The 24,050-nt window shown below is 40.7% G+C and overlaps 1 protein-coding gene across 1 annotated transcript in view; it reads left to right on the top strand.

Annotated features, from left to right (window-relative positions):
- HSD17B12 (hydroxysteroid 17-beta dehydrogenase 12) overlaps positions 1-24,050 on the top strand; it is a 76,652-nt gene that overhangs the window by 35,992 nt on the left and 16,610 nt on the right. Inside the window, 4 exon segments of the mRNA XM_035552151.1 lie at positions 7,920-8,030; positions 12,730-12,794; positions 13,757-13,801; positions 23,983-24,017. Coding sequence (XP_035408044.1) covers positions 7,920-8,030; positions 12,730-12,794; positions 13,757-13,801; positions 23,983-24,017 — 256 coding nt within the window.

The following is a 24,050-nucleotide window of genomic DNA, read 5'->3' as shown; positions in this document are numbered from 1 at the left end:
AGAGTCCTGCTTCTGTATTTTTTCCCCCAGTCCCTCTTTTATCTGTTTCTCTTATATTTTCTCAGTGAAACTTTGCCCAGATTTGTGTTTAAAAAAAAAAAAAAAAAAAAAAAACCTGACCAGAATCTTTGAAGAGAAATATTTGACAGGTGTCCAGCAAACTGCAGAATACAGTCCTGGAACAAGTCCACCCTTTGGGGGAATTTTGAGGCAGCAACAAGGTAGGAAGAGCCAAGAGTAAAACATTCTGCAGGTGACTAGTAAAATTCTTGCAAATCATTGCTTTTTCTTCACACATGGCAAGACCGAGGTCTTCTCTTGCAGACAGAAGAACTGGAAGCGTGCTGGCTGTGAGAGCAGTGAAACTGTTTCTGTGCAGTGTTTGTTGTGTTGATTGCTTGTGAACACACACATTCCAGGAGAAGAAAATGTGTAAAGATTATTTGAATGTGAATTAGGTGCTTTGCATTTCCTTTGCTGACTATAAATTACAGCAGAAGTAGCCTCTTCCACACCTTAAATACTGTGTATATTGTGTCTACAGATTCAGGAATAACTGTCCTGTTGGTGTCTTGAGCCATAATATTTTAGCTGCTAGGTAATTAAATTGATAGGGCAGCTGACTTGCTCAGGAGTTTTGAAATCCTGACTAAAGAAGCAGGAGGAATTAGTTATCCCCACAGACGTTCAGGGTCACTGCTGCCTCCGCTTGGCAATAGCGGAGTGGGGAAGAGCTTGCATTTTCTTTAATGCACAGAAACTTAATGACTTTCTCTGCTTAAAAACATACAAAAAAAAAAAAACCACAAAGAAACCCAACTATTTGTAACATGCTTTTGTGGATGCCAAAAATGAGAGCTCTTTTTGTTAACACAAAAGCTGCGATATATTGCTTATCACTTTCAGCAACAAAGTAAACTTAGTATTACATGGAAAATGAATACTGGATTGTTTTCACTGAGTGAAAGTCTGCATTGCAAATCTGTTTTAAGGCACGGGGTGGAAATCCTATTGTCTGAGAGATTTAAAATCGGGACTTCTAAGAAGCTCTAGAGGGACCAGCCTCTCTCTGGCACAAGGAGAGGACTGGATGATCCACACAGTGCTGTCTTCCTTCTACAACTTCACTACACAGGTGACTTCTTTAGCAAGTTGAATTCCATTACAGCAAGTCCTTTCAGTCTGTCAAAGCTGTAAAAATTTGCAACACACTTCACAGCTAAAGAAATGCTGGTAGCCACTTCTGTGTTTTTCAGGAGCATGTTGTGGCAAGGAAGATAATGACAGTTACTAGTTCTACACAGAGAAAGGAGACTCAGTTGATCTGTTTTTCACTACAGATTCTTAAGGAAAAAAAAAGATAAAAAATAGATAACTTAAAATAGTTCAACTAATGGATACAAGTACGCTAAACAGGTCTTGCAGCTGACATGTGCAATGCTTCCAGTGCTGAACTGTGTGCTATGCTATTTTATGTATTTCATGCAATTACTGGACTAATTAACAATGTATTTTCTCTTGCAACTAATGCTTCGGAAAACCCTGAAGTCTGTGCTTTTAAGTGCCAGGCTTCTGACTGTGGATGCCAAATCCAGATGAAACTATCAGGGACTTAACAAATAATACTGAATAACTGAGAAGCTGTTGGCTTTAATTCATGCGGAGTGACTGACTTAAATGTCCTGAAATTGTCTTGAGAGTAAAGGCATTTTTTTTGTTAATCCCTAGTATGATACCTTTCTGTCTCTGTAAGTGACTCTTAAATTCTTCTAAATAATCTTCTAAATAGCATACTAAATAATTCTTCTGGTCATTCTGGAGTTCAGTCTGTTTAATTTGAATCTGAGGAGTTAAAAAAGGGGAGGGAGGTCATCATTACTGTTGCTTTTAATGGCAAGGGCTGAAGAAAGTAGACTTTTATTTGCAGAATTGTTTTTAAAAAAAATCAGCTTTATATACATCATGCATATACGTTGTCACAATCACACCTTAAAAATTATTATAGGAAGTATTCAAAATAGGTCGTGTGCTATTCCTAAAGTGGAATGCCATTCCTTTAGTGAACTAAAAATAGTTTTCTCCATGCCGTATAAAACCCAGTACCACCAATGAAGATCAAAAAAAAAAGTCTTGGAGGGGCAGTTGAAAGTAGCAGCAGGGAAACAGGAGGGAAGGAACTGAATTTGTGCTGTCTGTCGCGTAACATTGATCTTCCCCTACCTCTCCTTGCGCTTACCTCTGCACCAGTCTGCGACTGCACCCTAGCAAATTCTTTGTGAAACTTCAGCCCTAGTGGATACTGTAAGGCAGCAGCAGGGACAACTACACGCTGTCAAGGTGAGACTTGTGGGTGGGCAGCACTCCTGACCCGTGCAAGGGCAGTCACGCTCTGTGTCCGTGGGTGCAACTTCCTTGCCTTACCTGCAGACCTGTTTCAGCAGACTGGAGTGAGGAGGGGTGCGCGGCGAGCAGCAGAGCTGTGCTTGTGTTTCCTGCGGAAATAACGTTGATGTTTGGAAGCGCTGGCCTTGCTTGGCTGTGCGGCCCCCCTGGCTGTTCGCGTGTGCAGCTGTTTTCGCAGGCTGCTCGATGCTGTATTTTTAGTTAGCTGTGTAATTGGGGCAAGCTTGATTTAGGAAAGCTTACAATATTGAGGATAATATTTGGGTGAATGGGCTTATTGATTGATCCTGTGTGTTGCTAAGAATGTTCTTCTGACTTGATAAGTGTATCTTCGAAATGATGTATTTTGATGTGATGGGGTTCAGGGGAGCAAGTAGAGGCAAGCGTTAATAAAGCACGTTTTCTTCCTATATTTTGTAGTAACAGCACTGTTCAGGCACATTATAAAAACTTAAATGTTCCATATGGCTGAAGGGTTCGTGGACTTTGGCTTTAAAATCCATTTTCTGTCTCATTTAAAGCTGAGAAGTGAGGAATTGATTTGTGTGTGTGTACTGAAACTTAAAGCTGTATAACCATTTTAACATTATAAATAAGGTCTGACATCTTTTCTATGCTTGGATTAGATTAAGTATTCACTTTTTAAAGGACATTGTGCAATTAGTACAGTATATAAGGAATTCCCTGGCAGTGCTGCTTGTGTAGTAGAATGAAAGGAATCTGGCCCTATTCTTCAGTGCTTGACCAAATGTGTATATGCACATGCTTTGAAGAGTGTGTTTTAACACAACAAGTTCTGTTAAATCGTAGGTAGGCATCTCGTGATGCTATACAGAAACTGATACAGTATGGTGTTCCTACATGGAGACTTCTGTGCAAAACAGGTGCAAACAGAGCTTTCTTTTAGGTATATTGCAACTGTTTATTATTCTTTTGGTCACCAGTACACTGTTTCAGAGTTTTATAAGAATATCCATAACTTACGGAGGGGTTTCCATTTGGTTACCTATCTGTTGCCGCGTATCTGCTGCCCTTCTGAACGCCCACGTTCTCTTCCATTGTGTCTCCGTTGTGCAGCATCCCTCTGAATTACGGTCAGCAGTGACTCTTCCCTATCTTTGGAGCTGCTCTGCAGGCACTGGGTCTTGTTTCCTCTTCCACTTTTCACCAAAGAGACAAGTGTGATCTGTCCTTTGGGACAAGGGCTGATACAGCTGCACAAATAGGGCATCGCATCTCTTCTGGAAGGCCAGTGGTTTAGGTATTCAGTATGTCAGTGGACTTGGTAATTCAAACAAATAAAACACAGGTGGTTCCAGGGACTTTGCTCTAATCACCCTTTTTCCATCTGCTCTACTGTGATCTTGTTCTGAAGGCTGTTGCAGGTTCTCCAAGGTTTCTGCTTTTTTTTTTTTTTTCAAATAGGTGTCCCCAGGTGCCTCTGGTTATTCTGTATTTCACTGTGTCTATATTTTGTATCCCACTTCAAATATCTTACTCAATGAAGTCCAAGATACTGAGAAACTTAAAACCTTCAGGTCACCATTCTTCTGTAAGGCAAAGCTCATACCTTGCAATCTTAAGTTCCTACAGAATGACCAGACAAAACTGGGTCGTGTTATACCTGGCTGATTTTAAGGTGCTTCTGTCTGGGGAATAAACATCAGTGTGTAGCAACAACCTGCTTTCACCAGTCTGGAAGTTATTTGATGGTCCTGGAAAACAGATTCCATGTGTACATGGCATTCAGTATGCTACTTCTGTGAACTCTGAAAGGCCCAAAGTGGATACATTCCTGAAAGAAACGCCTCTGCCTTAATAAATAAATAAATTGTAGAGCTATCTGCAGCCACTCTATAGTCTTAAATTCTTCTTCATGTCTGCTGTGCATAGATGCAGTACTAAACACGCAGGAGGTTTTCGTGTTTTGACTTCTTCTCTGTACTTCTTTAGAAGGTATTGCAAGATTACAAACTCTGCTTCTAGAGGCTTGGATACTGGATTAGTGTGAGTCTTGCCACTGCTGTGATACTGGAAATATGAGGTTTTCATTTGTGAACGGTAGTTGAATCACCTTACTTTTACTTGACCAAACTTCTTTCCTGTGTGCTGAAGAGTGGAGAGATGTTTTTTGTCTCCTGCCACTGCTTTGCTTGCATCTCCGGCCACCCTGAAGCTACCGACCAAGTGAAACTCCTGTTACGTTTTTGCAAGCAGTTTCTTTACCATGTTGCTGTGGCAGTGATGTTTCTGTCAGACTGAATGTAAACAGCTGAGATTCTCCTGTTCTAGCAAGAGTTTTCAAATGCAACCCTGAGCGTGCAATCACTGTTCCCAATACCTCCTTAGTGTGGACCTCAGATGCTTGATCCTGAACCTCCCTGTTGCAAAGTTGCCTGGATTTGTTTCAAAATATGCAGCATAAATCATGCTGCTGTAGCCAAATGCTTTTAACATTATTACTATTATTTTTCTTTATGGACAATCTTCTAGTTTTCCTGTTCCTGCAGGGTTTTTGACCACAGACCCCATTAACACTGATGCTGCCTCTGTCATGTAAACAGCGCTGCTTCTCCTGAGCACCAGGCTGAGGTCTGTTTGCATTTGCAGTGAGGTACACAAGGCTACTCCTCTGGGCGAACATTCTTTCAAGTGCAGTTTATTTGGGTGTGAAAATTTCATTTCCTTAGTGTTTTTTCTAGCTTGTCCACCAAGATGTCAGCTAAGGGAGGGCTGCTGCTTTCAGCTACTTGTTTCCAAAAAAATAAACTTTAAAATGTTACCTCCCAGCCACTTTCCAGTACTTTTTTTTTTGCTCTCCAGAACTTCCATGATCTTTCTTTTTTTTTATACAACATTGACTAAAATCAGGAGTTTATGAAGACTATGCGATCTGAACTAATAGCATAGCACATCATTTCTTTTCCAAGTGCGAGTGTAGTCAGTCCTGTGCTAAGAAGCATTTGAAACACCAGTCCCAAAGGCGAAACACCAGATTCGCTTGTCAATATATCAGCGAGAACGCTGGACACACGGGCACATAATATCAGCTGCTTCAGACGTTCTGGTTGCTGACTGCAAAAAATGGTTTGTCCTTTCCTTCCCTGTGGCCCCTGAGAACCTCAGGGTCTTTGAGCTGAAAGCTCTGTGAGGGAGTTGAGGTTTTCTCTTCCTGGGTGGAAAAGAGTCCAGTCACTGCTAGTTATCCTGGATTAGGATGTAGCTTTCTTGCTTCTTCCTCTGTTGCACTTCGTTTCAGTCTTTCTGGCAGATAAAACAAGGATATGTGCTACTGTCTTTTCTAGCCCATCTCTTTGAAGGCATCTTAATTGTTAAGATCAAGCAAACTCCCTTTTCTGGTGTTCCTGCAGAGCAGAGCACACCTGTTCTGCTCTGCACCTTGTGCTCTGACTACTAGCACAAGCATACGCAGCAGTGACTTAATGCTGTCTGCATCGTTACTTGGCACAGAACCATTTTACCGGATGTCTCTGCTACTCTTTTCTCCAATCAAGTGGGTCTTGCCACCTATTTCAGGTTCTGGGGCTGAGTGCGGGGACTCTGGCTGCTACGTGAAACAGGGAGGTAGAGTTGGGTCAGTGCGTGGAGTCTGCTGCTGGGGCAGGAAAATCTGGAGTGTCTGGAGCGAGCAGCTGCACAAAGACTCTGTCCTCTGGCCATACCAGTAGGCAGTCTTTTGCTTTTCGTATGCTTTATACGTTCTGCTACCTGCCATCAGCCCACAAAGGGTGCTGCGTGTTTTTGTAGGGGTATTGCGCAGCTACCTTGAATGCAGTGGCTAATTTTCTGAAGGCTTGGAGAAGTGATCGTATACGTGCAGCGGTGTGAGGGCTTTTTCTTTTTTTCTATTTATAGCATTAGGTCTTAAGATTTTTTTCTTAACTCTTCCTCTCAGCATCTCTGTAGTGATTTCAAAAAGCGTAGAGGATAAATCAGTAACAATCCAAATGAAGAGTGTTTAGCTTAGAAGGGCCAGGAACAACTGAGCAAATTTGAGGGTGGTGTTTGGGTCCTTTAAACAACTTGCATTTCATGAAGCATCTGAGCGGCTGTGAAGACAGCTGCAGATACAGTAAAGCAGTTAAAAATGGCATGTGAGTGGAAGTGTTCTCCTTCGGTTTCGCCCGCCCAGTCCACTTGTACATATTTGATGTGCCTACAACGTTGCCTTTAATTCAGTGTCCTGTAAGAATTTGAATGTGTATGTTAAATATTAGAACAGCTGTGTCCAAAAATAGAACATCCCCCCCCCTCCCCAAATGTTGAACTTGATTTTCTTCTGACGCGATCACAAGACTGCTGCTGCAGTAGGGGCTTAATGCTATTTACGTCGTCATTCCACATAGCAACATCTCTCGGGGGATTTTTAAACAATGCAGCTGTTCACGAGAGATGAAGGGGTTGAGGGGTGGGGAGAGGGAAAGGAGGAGAAATTATTTCATCTGCCAGGAGGGATACTGGCGGGGGAAGGGAGGCAGCCAGAGCCCAGCGAGTTCGGTGGATTCATGATTCTGCATGAATGGACGGCAGAATCCTGGGAGCTGCGACTTCCCCTGAATGGGAAAGAGCATCACGGGAAGCTGGCTGCTTCTAATCTTTTTGTGAATGATTCTTTTCCTTCAAATTGACACCACTTTTATGAATGGCCGCAGGGGCAAAATGCTGCAAAATCCTTCCTGAGATGTATACAGCTACCTTGGGGAGCGCCAGGGTGGGAAGTTAGGTGCAGCAAAACTCAGAAATGCTTCAGTGTTAAGCTGCTGGGTTGTTCTTTTGAAGTCCGAGAGGACATCGTACTGATGTTAATTAAATGTAATTAATCTAGCTTGATGGAGGCAGAATTGCTCTTTACATGAGGAAGTTTTTATACTTCCCTTTTCTATTTCAAAATGCAGTTGGTTATATGTATTTCCCCTGTTGTGTTAAAGGAGGAGATAAAAGCATATTGGAATGGTTTTGGAGTGACTGAACTCACAGCTCTGCTCTCGTTCACCCACAAGTTCCCTGTTCTCACTGTGTTCAAAACACTAAATAATTGAAATGTTTTATGGCATCGGAAGTGAGAATGCAAATGGAGGGCAATAAAGAACAGGTTTGCTTGATCTGAAGCCACTCGTTTACCATTTGCCATAAGCTGGAAGAAAGTGTCCTTGTCAAGTTGTACTTGGACACTGCTGTGTATGTGTATTTTCTGATTTCAGCATTTTTTGGCTTCTGTGCAAACCTGTATAATTTGTTTTCTTGCCATTTTCACGGTCCTGTACAAACAAAACATGCTGAATCATTTGAGAATGTATGTTCTCACCAGAAATAGCTTAATGTTGCAAACTTCTTATGCAGGTTACATTAAAATTCAAGGATTCCTGTTGAAGACATGAAAATGTTAGTGTAACATTAACTACTTAAAATAATGTTGTGTAAAACCACATATAATGTTAGTGTTTGAATGGTAATTCAACTACTTCAAACTTTTTAACTTTTTTTTTTTTTCCTAGCGGAGCAGTACGATGTGGAAACAAAAGTTATCGTGGCAGACTTTGGAGAGAGAGAAGATATTTACAATCGAATCAAAGCGGGACTGGAAGGCCTGGAGATCGGTGTTTTAGGTTTGTATCTTGTCTTTCTAAATCTTTCACACTGTGTTTTGTTTCAACACGCTTACTGACTTTTTCACATTTAAAAATTTTTTGAAAACAATTCACAAAAACTAATCATTTGCCTGACTAAAACTACGTTACTGTATGCTCGATATGCTTTTTTAGCTCCCCGATGATGCACTACACGAGCTGGTGCTTGCATGTGTGCTCAGGTTCTAGGAACTGAGGCTTATTGAGTGTTTTTTGTTATTCTGCAGTTGTTAAAGGCTCCTTTAACTTGTGACTGCATGCACAGTTACTTGACCCAATGCCATCTCAGAATCTGAGCAAGCTCTAGATACTTAGATTCAGCTTAGCAGTAGAGCCCGGTGGGAGAACTGGTAACTTTTAATTAAAGAGCTGTTGAAATTTAATCATTAGAATATAGCATCAAGTAACTGTCTCCTGTCTCAAAAGCTTTAAGTGCGTTCTGGTTGTGTTGGGAAGCCGGTGTCCTTCTGCTAGCAGCAGCACAATACGCCTGAGCGTGGCCTGTGACGGTGCAGAAGTGTAGGTGTTACGGGAGTCCTTGAAAAGAGAAGGTGATCCCTCCTGTTACGTCGCAGAATGTAGAAATGAAGTCATTTCGGGAAGGTGTCTATCATGTGTTAAGAGGAATTCAGCCATAACAGTGGTTTACGTGAATCTTACCTGAACTGTGGGGCAGAGGCAGTTTTATTGTTTTTTTTCTTTCTGGTTCTTTCTGTAGAAGCACACATACCTGTGCATAGCCTAGATTTCTACAGTTTATCAGTATGGGGATGGGAACCTGTCATGCTAAACATAAGGCATGACATTTTTATGAAGTCCTGTGGCTCAGATGCCTGCCAGTATGTCATCTGTTTAAGTTACTTTGTTACTACAAAACTCATTTTACTAAGCCAAAGTGCAGTAATTGGAGCTAGAACTGTTCTTTTAAAAGCATATTTCAAAATAAATTTGTCACATGTGGTAATATTGTATATGAGCTCTGTTTCTAATAGATGGATCTTGCTTTATGATGCCTGCAAATAATGCCCAAGAAAATAGTATACATAAAAACTCAATTTAAAAATGCTGTAATTAAATGATGAAGCACAGAATGTTCCCTAATACTTCGGACCGATTTGAGTACGTGCAACTCATGACATCCAGTATTTAATTACTATAAAAATTCAAATCCACCTAAAATTGGAGTAAGGGCAGCTGCCAACATCTCCCCAACATGTTGCCTGTACAGTAGTTATGATAGAGCTGTGGATACCTCGTTTTTTCTTTCTGAAGGAAATAATTTCCAAAGAAACTTTGAGGATTAAAATTAATGTTTATTCTGATCTGTTGCAAGCTGTCACATAGCAATTGCGACAGAATAACGTATCATGTAAATATCTCAAAATCCAGCAAATCTTTTACTGTGTGAGGTATGTATCCAAACTGAAAAGGCTTTTTTATTTGTTAGACTGTGCTAAAGTTATGGTGATGCACAGAATCAGGAAAATCTGACTTTTTGTAGACTTTGGGCATGAAAGCAGTGAATTTGTTTCAATTTTTTTTGTCAGCTTACTACAGGAAAATGGCATTCTTCAAACAGAGCTTGGTTATTTGCACAAGCCCTTTGACTAAAAACATGGTAAAAATAGCAACTAAATGCTCGAGAGTCGTGTATTCTCTAGCTGAGTTCTTTCACCATTTTCTTGCAGCCATTGCCAATGCAGGTTTACAGATGCCTTTTTTTCTGGCTAAGCAGGATGTTCACTTGCAATTTTAGTAGGTCTCATGCTTGAGATCATCAGATTACGTGATATGTAGGATTTTTTCTTTCCCCAGATATAGCTGTATTAACAAAAAACACTTATCGGTGTAATTTTTCAGCACAGGCTATGGCTACTCTAGAAAGACCATATTTAATTTTTTTTGTGGCAATTAAATTTCATGCTTTAATGCCTTATATTTTAAATTCTGTAACATGTGTTGCAATCAAGAATATAGCTTTTGCAAATTTGTGTTTTGCATGTTTTTGTGAGGAAAAACATGGGTTTAAATGAGAAGAACCACGAGGGATAAGTTCTCAGGTTACAGCATATTTTCTTCTCTTGCGTCTCATCTAGAAGAATATCTATGAGAACCCTTGGCAGTATAGCACAGTTGCTGATGATCTATGGTAATTATTTTTTAACGTTGCACTTCGACACAGGAATCTCCACATATACTGCTGAAGATTGAGCTTCTGATTATATAGTTGCACCAAGTCTAACTAAAGAACTTACAGATTAAAATCCTTGTAAACTTCTTATTTGGAAGCTTCTTCTCACCCACGTATGAAGGCTAAAAGAGTTTGCATAATGTTTTTGCTGTGTGTTCAAAACAGCGTCTGTCAGTGACTTCGAACATGTGCTAGCTACAGCAATATGTTAAACAAGCAGAGGTGGGAAATCTTTCTTTTGCTGTTCTTAAATCCCTGTGATTCTCGAAACGAGTTAGAGCTGGACAGCTTCTTATCCTGTTGTTACCTAGTTCTTTTGAGGTAAAATATGCCTTTACAAACTGAAAAACATTAAAAAAAAAATCTGTTCCAAACTACAGAAAAATATCATCTGGTAGAAAAACGATGGCTAAAACTGGAAGGGTACATAACTGGGTTTCAGTTTCTAGTAAGGGGTGTGAATTTTGTGCAGCTATCCCTGTAACACAAGTCATAGGCGATATGCTGGATTTAGAAAGAACAACCAAAGATAGTCCCAAAACTCTTCTGCAGTTCATGGCAAAAATCCTTTCCAGAGAGATGGACTGAAAAATGGTTTAATATAAGACGAAAACCAGGGGAAAAATCTTCTCTCTTGCTCTGGAAATAACAAGATTGGACCTTGCTCCTTTTTAAAACTTATGTCTCTAAATGTAACAAACATCTGTTAGGAATTTGTCAAACCCTGTTCTCCTCGATTCCTTTCTTTTTAAAGATTATCAAAAAGTTAAAATTTTAAAGCACATTATGACAAATCAGCTAAGGGTTTCCATAGATATACCGAGAGGTCTGGGGTAAAAGTGCTGTTGTTTGAGAGAATCTGTGAATGAAGCATGTGAACTTGTGCCAGAATCTCTTCTGCGTGTTGCCTGCATGTCCTGAACGTCTGCTGATGCTTAAATACCTTTCATGTTGGGTGTAAAAATTACAGCTTTTGGCACAGCTGTAGGGGCTATTCAAAAACACAGCCTGAACTGTCCACATAAAAAAAAAAAAAAAGCATCAGTACCTTTTAACTGTGTTTCTTACCCCCCTGTAGACTGTACCCTAGAGGTGAGCAGTGCTGCTGAGCATATATAGCACTTTAGGATTCTCTGGGGTGTAAGACGCTATATAAATGTAAAATGTTGCCGCAGCAACCAAATGTCACAAGATTCACTTGCGTAAGATGAACAACAGATACTTAGGAAACGGAGATCCCATTTGCTTGTTTTTTGTCTCCATACCAATCTGCTTTATTAAGTTTGAATAAACTGAGGCTGCAGAGCTGCATTGTTTTCTAATGATAGCAGAAGTTTTCCGCTACTTGGGTTAAGACTGGAGAATGAATGCTGGTTTCAGGTCTCAGAATAAAACCTTGCCAGGCTGAAGTGTTGCGATGAAGGGAGGAAAAAAAAATCAGGTTTAAGTAATTAATACATTCGCTCAGTTAATTTTAATGCTGCCAATGGGGAGGGATTTTGCAAATCTGAGGAGCGTGTTGGGGGACAGGAGAGCAGCTTACTGTGATGGATCTCCATGTAGCAGGTCTGCGAACGCCCAGGGAGAGCAAACCAGGAACCATTTCTAAAGGCAGAGGCTCTGTCAAAAACACAGGCTGCTTAATGTACGGAGACTGTCATTAATGTTATTTCTCCTCACTCGGAGCTGTGCCTCCTCCTTCCCCCAGCCTCTCCGGGAGCGCTGCAGCGCCTGGGCTCTTGCTGCCACCTACTGTCCTCTCCTCTCCTCTCCTCTCCTGTCATCCCTTCTCTGCTGTCCTGCTCGCGGGCAGCAGTATATTTCCTTCCTGGGGCTCTCCTGGGCAAAACCCAACACACGTGTTGTTTTTCCACCCCAATCTAAGACTGAGGAAGGCTTTGGTGTGTGTCCCATAGCTGACATCAACCTGCATGCCTTGCAACGGGTGGGGAACAGAGCGAACGTCCCAAAAAAGTGTTGAAGGATCTTAATGGGAGACTTCTCCCTCTTATTTTTGCTTGGTTTGTATTTATTTATCGATAAAGATGCTGAACGGCTTCACCGAATGTCCTGCCAGGCACTGGGAGCTTTCCTTTGGCGTGAAGCTCTGGTTCTGTGGCTGCATTGCCTGTGAGAGCAGTGGAGCTCGTCTGCTGGCACGGCATCTCTGCCGGGGGAGGTGGTCCTCTGCTGCGCTGGGGGCAGCAGCACGAGAGGCATGCGGTGGGCTAGACCATAGAAACGCATCAAGAACATATGGGACACTATGTAAACAGTTGCAGTAACATTTGTGTTAAAAACGCCTTGCCTACTTGCACTTGCACCCCACTTGTGTACAAGTGGATTTGCAGTTAAGGAAACTTGACTGAAGGGGTACAGTGGGTCGACTGCAACATTTTAAGAGTATAACTTGAAAGTCACACTTAGAGCACTGGAAATCAGATAGATTTGAAGCAATTTGAATAAAACTTTTTGCTTTCATTTCAGTAAACAACGTGGGAATTTCATATTCATATCCTGAATATTTCATTGATGTTCCAGACCTGGATAATGTGAGTGGTTTTTCTGTTGCTTTGCAGTGTTCTCATTGTTAGCACTCAATGCTTAATGGTTAAGGCAGAAGTACTGAGATTTGGTGAAGGTACACAAAAAAAAAACCAACAAGGTTTTCTGATTAGAATTAAGCCAAAAGGGTTCTAAGACTCTTACATAGGCAACATAGTACAATTGAGATGATGGCAGTCTCAGTTTTCTGAGCAGTGTTTTTTGTATGTCAAACGAAGAACAATGGCATAGTGTAGTTCTATTTCAGACAGATGCTCTGGTCAGTAACTGAACACCACTCTTGTCCATGGTCTCATGTGGCTGTTGTTCTTGAGCTGCTTCAGCTTGTGGGGTGATTTTTAAGTGATGGAAGGGAATTAAGCAACCTCATGAATGGTAGCTGTATATTCCAGAACACTGTTCTGAAACTTAAATGTGACCCCTTTAGATGTTTGGTAATGTAGAGACAACTGTGGTTGCATTGAGTACTTTGTAATTGCCGGTTTTCAACACTTTCACTGGTACGTGACTTTGTTTCCAAACCCTCTGTAGCTAACTGTATACATTGTGGTTTTGAGCTTTCTGCTTAGAAAATTAAGCACTGAAACAATGTTATGAAGTGGTGAAGAGCACAATATAAACATGAATGTATGAACGTGTCTGAAATATCAGAATTTATTAAAGTTCATAAATATTGCAAATGGTGTTAGGAAATGCAGTGTCAATGAGATACATCTATGTTGGTTTTTATTAGCAGGAGTCCCTATTCAGGGATAAAACTTGGTCAAAAGCAATTGTGGGACTTCTCTGAAAGTCTGTTACTGCTCCTGATACTAAAGCAAGAAGGCACAAAGAAAAGGTGGATGTAGAAGAGTAAGGTTTAATTTATCCTAGCACTTACAACCCAGGGGGTGTGTAAATGTTATTCAACAAGCTTACAACAAAACACAAATCTTTTGCTTTCTTGCAGACAATTGACAAAATGATCAACATTAACATCATGTCTGTTTGTAAGGTAAGCTACCTGTTACCAACACTTGTTCTGGAAGTCTTAATTCAAAACCAGTATACAACTCTAATTCAGTTGTCTGAAGCAGTTACTTTCACCTGTTGGGCCACAAGTTCATTTTTCATCTTAGAGTAACCTAGAATTTATGATTCTTGTAGCGGAATATTCTGATTGTTGTGTGAAATATAATTTGTTACAAAGATAATTCTTAGCTATTTCGAAGAGCAAGGTGCCTAAACAAAACAACAACTTAATGCTTCTTCACGCTTGTTGGTATGATTCTTCCCGTAAATCCTTAATTTTTCTCCCTCTGTATCCATGTTTTGTGGGGTAAGCACCATGATCACTGCATGTGTCAGGTTTTTGTACGCTGGTTTGAGAAGGTACATAGATGTTTACTGTAAAATACAAGAGGAAGAAGGAAACCCGAATTTACAGAAGTCTGCATTAACTTTTGAAGTATAAATTTCCCTTTTTGATATTTAGGCTGATGTTTTTATTGGGAAGAAATCAACAGCAGTTCAACCTAAAACGCTTAACATTTATTAAAAGGAGGTTCATTCAAACGTCAGTTTGTCATCCTTGTACCTCAAAGCTAAACAATGGGCAGGGCTAATAGCAGCTGCTTACCATGACATAGGAGATCACTTAGTGTATCGGGAAACAGTGCTAAAGAAACTCCCTTGTGATTATTCACTGCTAAACCTTAACTTTCTCTTCTGCATAACAAAAAGCTTGCATCTCCAGCAGCTGAGGGTTAACCTTTTGCCTCAAGGCCAAAATGTTATGTGCTTCAAAGGTGACTTGAAAGATTTGGCTTTCTTGCAGCTGTTCTGATTAGGTCAAGCACTGAATTCATCTAACACGGTGCTCTAGTAGGGGAGTCTAAACTGTAGGTGTCTTGTTTCTGAGTGAGGAAGACAGGACCTCGGAAAATAATGCCTCTGTAGGATTTGCACACCTTGTTTAAGCAACAGCAGTGAAACATGCAACCCTTGCATGACTGAACCAGGAGAGCAGCTTGCTGCTAACTTTCACTTCAGTGTGCATTTATTTGACATGTTAGAACTAACTACTTGTTGCAAAGTTAGAAATGCTACAACAGTAGGTCTTCAGCAACTTTTCTAGTTGAAAAACACAGCCAATGTGATAAGCACCGATTTTAGTTGGCCCAGAGTGTTTGTAGGCCATGGGGTCTTGTGGCACTCCTGCAAGACTTTCATCAGAGAAGTCAGTTATTGGTGGGCACCTTTGAAAGTTTCTCTTACAGATGCTATTTAGCAGACTTTTTTTTTTAATGTTAACACAGTTACACCAGGTGTAATCAGTAAAGTGGTAAGGTGTGACATCTGTGCTGTGCCAGCAGAGGGAGTGCACTATTCAGTGATGAAAGAATTTGGGGTGTCAGCCCTCCTGGAAATGTTTCTTTAGACTAGGAAAGTTTCAGCTGAGCTATTTTAATATGTTCTTCTGAAGATGGTAGGCTGGAATAATTTGAGGCCTGCTTTGTTGGATATGTACCTAAAATTCCAGAGACACAGCTGGATTATATTGGTTTCCAGAATGAATTAGCGCTGCTTTGAGTTTCTGTGCTTATAAGCAGTGATATCCAACTAAAGTTAACAATGACAACAAAAAAAGTCATACAATTTGTTTTCTGGTAAAATTCTCAGAGTGTCAGCGTTTTCACATTATAATGTGGTTGTTGCCACATACGTAAAAATGTACCCTCTATTTGCTGTGAGGCTAGTGTGTTAATAGTATTTTTCCATTTGTTTGCAAACTTTTTCTTGACCATGAACAGCTCGTGCTACTGGGTATAATCAGAGTTTGAGCATAAGCTTCCAGGCTTGAAAATGTTCCTCCTGCATGAGCCTGTTGTGTAATTAAACAGTAGGCATGCCAGATGCTTACTGTTTTGGGGAGAGGAGCACATTAGAGATATGTACCATCTGTAAGTCATTTTTTCAGGAGAACCCATAGAAATAGAGAATCGTGGTAGGAGACAATTTTAGGAAAAATCTGTGCGTCCTTTTGCTTAGGTTTTGGGGACAAAACCCTGTGAACACTTACTTCAGGGTTTTATGGTGATAACACCTCTTATCCAGGGGTATAAGTTTGTGTGTTGCTTATAAAAAAGAAAAAAGAAAGTCTCCCTTCTCACCTGATTAAAAACATGGAGTTTAGGAGGGAAGAGAGGACTGAAGCAAGGAGGTGGAGGTCTGATGAAAAGATGAAGGTACAGAAGAGGCAAAGCAGGTTTTGCTGGTACACATTCAGGCTCCACTCAGTGTTTCCACGTCCTCATCAGAGGTGTCACATAAATTGTCCACTTAGGTTCTGGAACATAGCTACCCTACCCACTTCATTTCCTTTGGGATGAAGCCTCCTCAGTGCTTAAAATGAAGTAGTATCTTCTGTGTAACCTGCACCACATGCCATCAGCAACACCTCTGTAGGACACTACAACTTTTCTGGCACGTGTCAAATAGCTAGCTAAATCACTTCTTAGGCTTGAAGTGGGAAATTTAAGATATTCAGCGTAGTTTGATTCTGCAGAAATGTTAAGGTCTGTTCTGTTGCCACAAGCGTAAGCATTTTTGAAATGTAACACTCACTCACCCCTTCCCTTCTGACCCATCTATCTCTTTGTTGAGCAGCTCACTGGATTTCCTAGGCAATAATCTTCATGTAGGAGGGGTTACACAGAGAGAAGACCCATCTTAACCTCCCAGGATAAATTACCAGCATGGTTGGTTCTGCTGCTTAACCCTTTTGTCAGCATTAGTCTCTAATGTAGTACAACTTTCCCCAGTGTTTAAGAACGTGTTTCCTGCCACAGCTTTTAAACATGTTTCTTTCCCAAATCCTATCCTGTATTGCCTAGCCCTGTCATGTCCTTAAAGCACTGATGGATTAGGTGACCTATGAACCCCATGCTGTTGCAATTTTGGGGCTCAATCAATCTGGCATCCAGTGTTGTGATTACCATGACCTGCCTTCAAAATGGCCTTTAAACCACTGAAGACTAGCTACATAAAACTCACGTCTTGGAAAATAGGGGTGCAGACAACTCATTGCTTGGTGTTAAACGAAATACCAAGTCAAAAGTCTGGGGGTTCTTCACTAACAAGCAAGTGCTGAAGAGCCAAGATTATAGTTGCCCTCTATAGTTCCTTTTTATCAACAGCGTCTGTTTCTGTTTGCTTCACCTTTGTATGCTGCAACGGACTTTGATTTCACTTGGAAAAACAGTTCGACTTGATCTGACTCTTGGATTAAAGTACTGGGAGCCAGGGATGCCAGACTTGCTGTCCAGTGGAAAAAGTGGGCAGGTAATAAGCACAGAATAGTTTCTCATGGTTTAGGGAGCTCTTCTTTCTCCTTTGGAAGTCACAAGAGCTACTAAGTACGTGAGAAACAGCAAGTGTGTTATTTCTGTTTGCAGCATCACAATATGCTAATTGCGTTGGGAGTGAGGCATAAACTTGTGTTCTCCTGAAAAACGAGTGGGACTAAATAGTTGAGGGAGTGCTGGCTTAGCGCTTGATTAAGCAAGGAGATGAATTGGTTTGAAAGCTATTATGTTGTAGGGGGAATGTGGTTTTCAGGCTTGCAGGCTAGGCTTCAGTTGGAAATTGGCATTAACAGAGGAAGGGAGAGAGTAAATTACGGACGCATGCATGCCTTGGAGTCTGTGCTAATCTTTGCCTTGATCACCTTACTTGTGCTTTTTACCGAGTGTCAACTACAGGAGGATAATAGGCCTACAAGATCGAGGATTTTTATCATTATTGTGTTTGAGAAACTTATAATTTGCTTAAGACTTCAAAATACATAAATAGTCTGTGTTGAACTGAGGTCTGGTGTCAGTTGCCCTCTTAATGGAAGAGGAGGGAAAGGTGAGTTGCACCAAGTAGTGAATACTGGGCAGGACAAGGGAACGACTCTAGACAATGCCTGAAAAGTCTGAAGTGGAGTTTAGGGGAAAAACAAACAGCAACCTATAGAAAACTGAAAGGAGTGGATGAAGCTAGTCTATTTGAAAAAGAGGGGAAAAAATTATTTTGTAGACCTGTGCGTAGAAAGAAGAAAAGCCTGGGGAGCAGTAACTCTGAAAGCCAGCAATCATTTCTCTGGCATGGGTGTTCAGATGGGTTAGCTCAGCCTGATACCCCACCTATACTGGTACCTTTCCAGAGGTCAGATGACTGTTGCTTGTCCCCTGCTAGAACCATATGTGAATTATTGCATTCATTGCATATTGGAAAGGATAACAACAAGAAGAGCATAATTCTGAGGGATGTGGTGACATTGACGTGTGAGAAGAGATCTGCATGTGTATGCTTATACCGTTCTAGTCAAGAGAACTTTTACATTTATATTCCAAGTCTTAATCAAACAGGGAAGATGATGATTTAGCCAAGTCGATAATGCAGGTTGGTGACAGAGAAGTACAGTTGCCAGTACTTTGAAGAGGAGTAAGTGTTCTGTGAAGGTAGTCATGAATATCCCTGAAATGATCCAGAGGGAGAAATTAGGTGCTGCAGTTGTCCCAGCTTGATGTGTATCATGCTCTTAGGTTCAAAGTCAGCAAGGTGGGAGAGGGAAATGGAGCTGCAACAAAGACTTCCCAGCAATGGTAAGGGAAAGCAATTAGGGTTTTTTCTTAAAAGTACAAGCAATGGGTGAGCTTTTTTTTTTTTATTAGGAAAACCCTACACTTCTGTGTGTGTGTGTTTGTTTTTGTAGGTTTGGGGTTGTGGGAAATACACCTTGCATTGAAACTTACTTGAATTATCTTTTTTCCTAAACAAATGGAAAAATTGCTTAGTTGGGAAGTTTTCCTTGCAAACTGGGCTCTGAAAGTCTGAGGTTCTAAATAGAGAAAACTTTCCTAGAAGTGTTGCTCAATGGAAAGTCACTGACAATGAACAGGGGTTGCAGCGTGTTAAGTTCATAGTTCCACTTGTATATCCTGTGTTTCCCTTTCTACGTACTGACCTTGCCACGTGGATTATTGCATGATTTTCTGTTGAGCTGACATCGGTTTTACCCTGAGCCAAACAAGAATAGTTTATACTTGTAGAAACTGGCAGGTATGAGCTGCATTAAGAAATTGTTGTTTTGAAAGAGATGCATTATGAAAACTTAATAGTAGATGCTGAGAATAGCTTCATGATCAATTTAACTAATAGTGCATGAATATAATTCCCTAGTTCTTTTAGAGTAAGTCTGCACAGGAGAGTTCCATAGGCACAGTGTCGGTTAACTAATTGTTAAATAGCTTGGTGCTTTTGTGAACTTCTGTCAATCCTCTGCCGGGGCAGTGTGAGTTATCTTATGGTAGCAATTATGGTTTTGTACAAGAGTGGGTGCATCACAGGGAATTGCTTACCTTTATTAAGGTTATGTTGCTTTGAGTTGTTATAACTTCACCCCAGATCTGTGAATGAAATCTGAAGGAGGCTTCTTAGCTGCATAACAAAATAAAAATCTTGCCCAAGTTCTCAAGCTTCATCCTTTTTGTACTTGCACAGGCTTCATTACAGTTCCTCACACCTTTTGGAAGTGGAAAGAGTGGCTTGCAGTCATAACATCTTACTGTAGAGTGATTTGTCTCTGAATATAGAACAGTGGTATTAAGTTTCTGGCTTTGTATGACAGTTGTGGCACATAAGATGTGAAAGATGACTTTGAGTATTTTACATCAGTTTTTCCTACTGCTTATAGCAGTCTGAGTGAATATCACCTTCAAGGTGTTCTGAACTTCACAAGTCGTCTTTCTTCCCTAAGCTCTGCTCCTGTGCTATTGCTTGGATCAGAGTGAGAAAAGGCTGCAATTCAGTGATAAATAAGAATGGGAGAATTTATTTCTTCCAAAGAAACACTGAAATTGCATTGTTATAAATTCTAACTATTTGTTGGTCTTCTAATAAGAACTTTAAGTGTAGCACCTGTTTCAGAACATAAATCTAACCATATGGCTGTGTGTCTTTGCAGATGAAAATAGAAACTTCTGTTTCTCTAGACTAAAGTAGTCTTCCTTTTTTTTTCTTCTCAAAATTAAGGGTAGAAAAAAAAAGGTAGAAGATAGGTCTGGAGAGGAAGAGTGGACAATGTAACCAGTACTTGGCAGGCACATAATAAATTAATTTGCAGATGCATGAACATCAAGATATATATAACAGCCGCCTTTAAAAGAATGATGAACTGGCTTTAATAAATCTCTCCCACTTGTTACGAGCATCCTGGGATTTAAGAGCTAGGAGTTTGTGTGAAAGAAGTTGACTTCAAAATAATATAGCCCTTGTCCTTTTATCTACCAAAACAAACGAAGGAGACTCCAAACTCTGTGGTAGCGTTGTTCAGAGTTTTACACACGTATATGTGAAATTATTGGGAAAGAAGCCCTACTACTGCTTCATGCTTGTGTGCTAAAGATTTTATCAGACTATATAAAACAAGGTACTGACAACTTCTGACATAAAAAAGGCTGTCTTGAGCAAATTTTTCTGACACACGCATGCACATGCATTCTCACTCTGCTCTAATTCAAACTTTCAGAAAGAAATAAGAGACTTCTTTGGCTGAGCTGGCAGTTTTTAAGTAATTTGGTGTCTGGCTACTCTGCCTGAAATTACCTGAGCCTTCTGACTCCTGGGGGAGTACCCATGGTTTCAACTGCAGCACAGGTATTTCTGTGGAAAGTAGTAGTTCATTCAGAAAAATGGTTGTCTGAGGAAAGCTGAAGTGAGTTCAGTACCCACCAACTGAAGGCATGCTACTTAGGATAGTTCCCAGCCTTTCTTTTAGGTTTTCTGTCACTTTCTTCTTTCTTTATTAGGTTGTCTTCGGAGAAAGAAACCCTACAGTAGAGTTCTCCTGTGTCCTACCTGTGAATTCCCAGGGACTCAGACTTGCAGCGCTTTGGCATTTATTAACTACACCCCGTTGCAGAACTAGCTGTCTCTAAATCACCCCTAGATTCTTTGATTCTTTATGTGGAACACGTTTATTTAGTTCTTGATCTGTTTCTTGTTGAACTGCCGATTTCATAATGGCGTATCTGAGGTTATGGCTCTTGAAGACAAAGACGTTGGCTGGTTTGGTGATTTTGAATAAAGATCATGTAAGCAATTGGACACAGTTATTAGTGGAAAAACTACGTTTTTGCTATAGCTTGTTTTCTTTGAATTGATGCTGGGAGCATTTTATACATGTGTATGAAGTAGAGATGTGCCAGATAATCTGAATGTGCCTACAGAAGGCTTTGCCGGCATTTTTACACTAGTGCTCTTGCATTACTGGAAGCCTTACTGTAGACTTGGCTGGGTGAGGTGAGACTGACTCAAAGAGCTGCCTTCTGTTTCTTAGTTCTTTAAAAAACAAAACAAACAACAAAAAACAGTATTTTTACTGCACAAAGATATTAAATATTCATGTTTCTCTTCACATGTTACAAGAGGTAAAAACATAGATAGGAAAAACAGCTTTGCCTTATTTCGCAGTTTTTTTAAAGTTCTCTAAAAATGCTCGTTTTAATGGAAACAAGTGGAGGTGATGCTAAGAATGAAATCCAGTTTTGTCATCAGTGTTTTTCTGTGGGGGTGTTTGTAGGGGAAATTTGATTGCCTATCCAGCTGAACTTTGGAAACTGACTACGTAACAGCAAGCTGTTGGGGAGTGTTCTTCATTTCCAGTGGTGTTGTGTACCTACTGTTATGTCTCAGTTGTCAATGGCTTCATAGTTTCTTAACCTGTGTAAGTCAAATACTAGTTATTGTAGCATGTTTTTCTGTGCTCTCATTTGGGTAGCAATAGTAACCAGCAGCTTTGTAATATGCTAAGCTTAGAGCTGTGTGTCAGCTTGCAGTTGGGATTCAGACCGTGAATGCATTTGTAAGGATTTATGATGAAGTTTCAAGCATGTGTTCCCCTCTGCATTACAATGGGAGATGCTATACTAGTTTTTCAAACCAGTTATAGGTTGCCTAAGGGGAGGCAATTGCAGTTCATGTCCGCATGTCAATCTATGAAGATGATATGCAGCATTATACTGCCCTGACAGGCAAGTAGCAGTATGCTGCTTTTTGCCAAGGGATCTGTGGTAGAGATCGTAAAGCTTGTACCAGATAAAAGATCTGCTGTTCTTGAGCTAGTATTAGACTCAGCCGAAATCATTCTTTATCCGTACAGAATTAAAATAGGCACTTTCACATCTCTTTTGAAGCATTACTATGTGAAAAAGCTCAAGTATAGTTATGTCAGAGTTTGTTTCGAAGTTGCATCAGACCCGTTTAGCTTTGATGTTTACCACCTCTGGAAAAACTTGGCTTGACTTCTGGGGCAGTGCTGAGAGGTGCGTGTGTCAACAGCCCGCTCCACAGAGGTAAGGTCTGTTCAATTCCTGCACGTACAGTGACCTGTCGAAGTTGTCACGCAGCATGTCTGATGGCAGAATCTATTCCAAATGAGAAATGCCAATAAAATACAAAACACAGCCCTTCTCTGCCTCTTTCTGTGTATCGACTGTGATCAACTGAAGTCTAGTTTCCTTTCGTGGTTTCTCCTTTATTCCTGAAATGGTACGTTTTACAATTGGAAAAGCAAACAAAGCCACAACCAGATTCCACCACGTGTAAGGGTTAATGCAGTAGTGATACTAATATGAATAGCTTGCTACAGTAAGTCAGGTTTGCTGCTTCTAATAAGAGTGCTTACAGGTGCTTTGTACTTCTGTATATGCTGATTTTTTTTTCCCCTCCAATCCAACTCAAATCTCACGTTTTAAGGTATCAAGTTAATTTGGTATCACCAGGGATACTGTTGCGTTTTGGTGCCATTAAGTATTTTCTTGCACACCCATCCACCGCTGTCTCAAGAACTTTGTTGGACAGCATTTTCATTTGAAGTTGTATGTTTCTTGTCTGATTTGTCTTTGGTGTCAGTAGTATGACGTGTTAGCAGGGTTGGTTGGGGGCCGGGTAGTATTTGGCACAAGCTGAATTTTTTCTTTTTCTACATTATTTCTTACAGGCAGAAACTTTGGATTCAGTTCATATTTTAGGATGTTAATTAGTGTTAGAAAATTAGTTATTTCATGCTATCTGAAAATTCATCAAGGTTTGGATCAATGCTTGATTTCTCTCGTCAGAGCTGCTTGCCCTGCGTTTGGGAAGCTTGTTTTAGGATTGCTGCTCTGGAGGACCTTTCAGCTAGGTTGCAGATGGATTGCTCTCACACCTGATGAAGGCAGCACTTTGCAGAGCAGTGGGGAAGTCTCCCTGGCTACTTCTGTCATGGGAGGATAGTTTCTTTTATTGTGGACAACATCTGTGTAATCAGGAGAATAACGTTTTGGGGTCCTAAATGCTTTCTGTATGTAAGATAGTGTTTACAGCTGTAAAACTAGGGCTGCTCAGAACTTACCACTGAAGCAGTAGCCTACGAACTCATTTTCTGTACGTCCATTGCAGTAATGCTCTCATTTTTACACAAAGGCTGCCCATGGTCAGAAGCAAACTAAACTTCTTTTGCCTACCTTCTGACAGTAACTATTCTTACTGTGTTAATGCTAGAAAGCTTTAATAATATTTATTATAAAATAAAGGAGATTGGTTTGAGCAGTGAGATGTATTGACATGGTTACCAGAGCTAGAATGCTCATCTTCAGTACTTTTGTCCAGTGCTCTTGCTGCTCCGGTTTGATTTTTTTTAATTAACATCAGCAGTTCAGTAAGACTAGCTAAAATGCACTGCGTTTTGTCCTGGGTTTGGCATGGGTGGTGAATTTGGTCAGTCTTGGGGAACACAGATGCTTTTTATGGGGAGAGAAAGATCATACACATGGCATAGTATGCTGGTGTTTCAGTGTTCTTCGGAAGCCATGGATGCTGCAGGGTGGGGATGCTGCAGGGTGGCGAAAGCATTTTTATTTACTCTTATTGTACTTCTGCTACTAGCTGGATCGGTTCACTGGTTTCAGTGCACACACTACTTGTCAGAGCCAAGTTACCCAGGTAGAATAAAAATAAACTGCCCACGCAAAGTATGGTCTCTGCTTCCCCGAGCCTTGGCTGGGGTGGAGGGGGTGGCAGCTGCTTCTGGGAGGAAGGGAGGCTTCCCTCATCTCTGGCTGTCTGGTGTCTGCATTCTCAGCCATCACGAATGTTTTCTTTTTGCAGATGACACGATTGGTGCTGCCCGGCATGCTGGAAAGGTGAGTCACACTAACACTATCCAGACAAAGTCA

This window comes from Cygnus atratus, chromosome 5 (assembly GCF_013377495.2).
Source record: "Cygnus atratus isolate AKBS03 ecotype Queensland, Australia chromosome 5, CAtr_DNAZoo_HiC_assembly, whole genome shotgun sequence".
NCBI lineage: Eukaryota > Metazoa > Chordata > Aves > Anseriformes > Anatidae > Cygnus > Cygnus atratus.
Note: the sequence above shows the minus strand (reverse complement) of the source record. Positions and strands in the feature narration are given on the sequence as shown.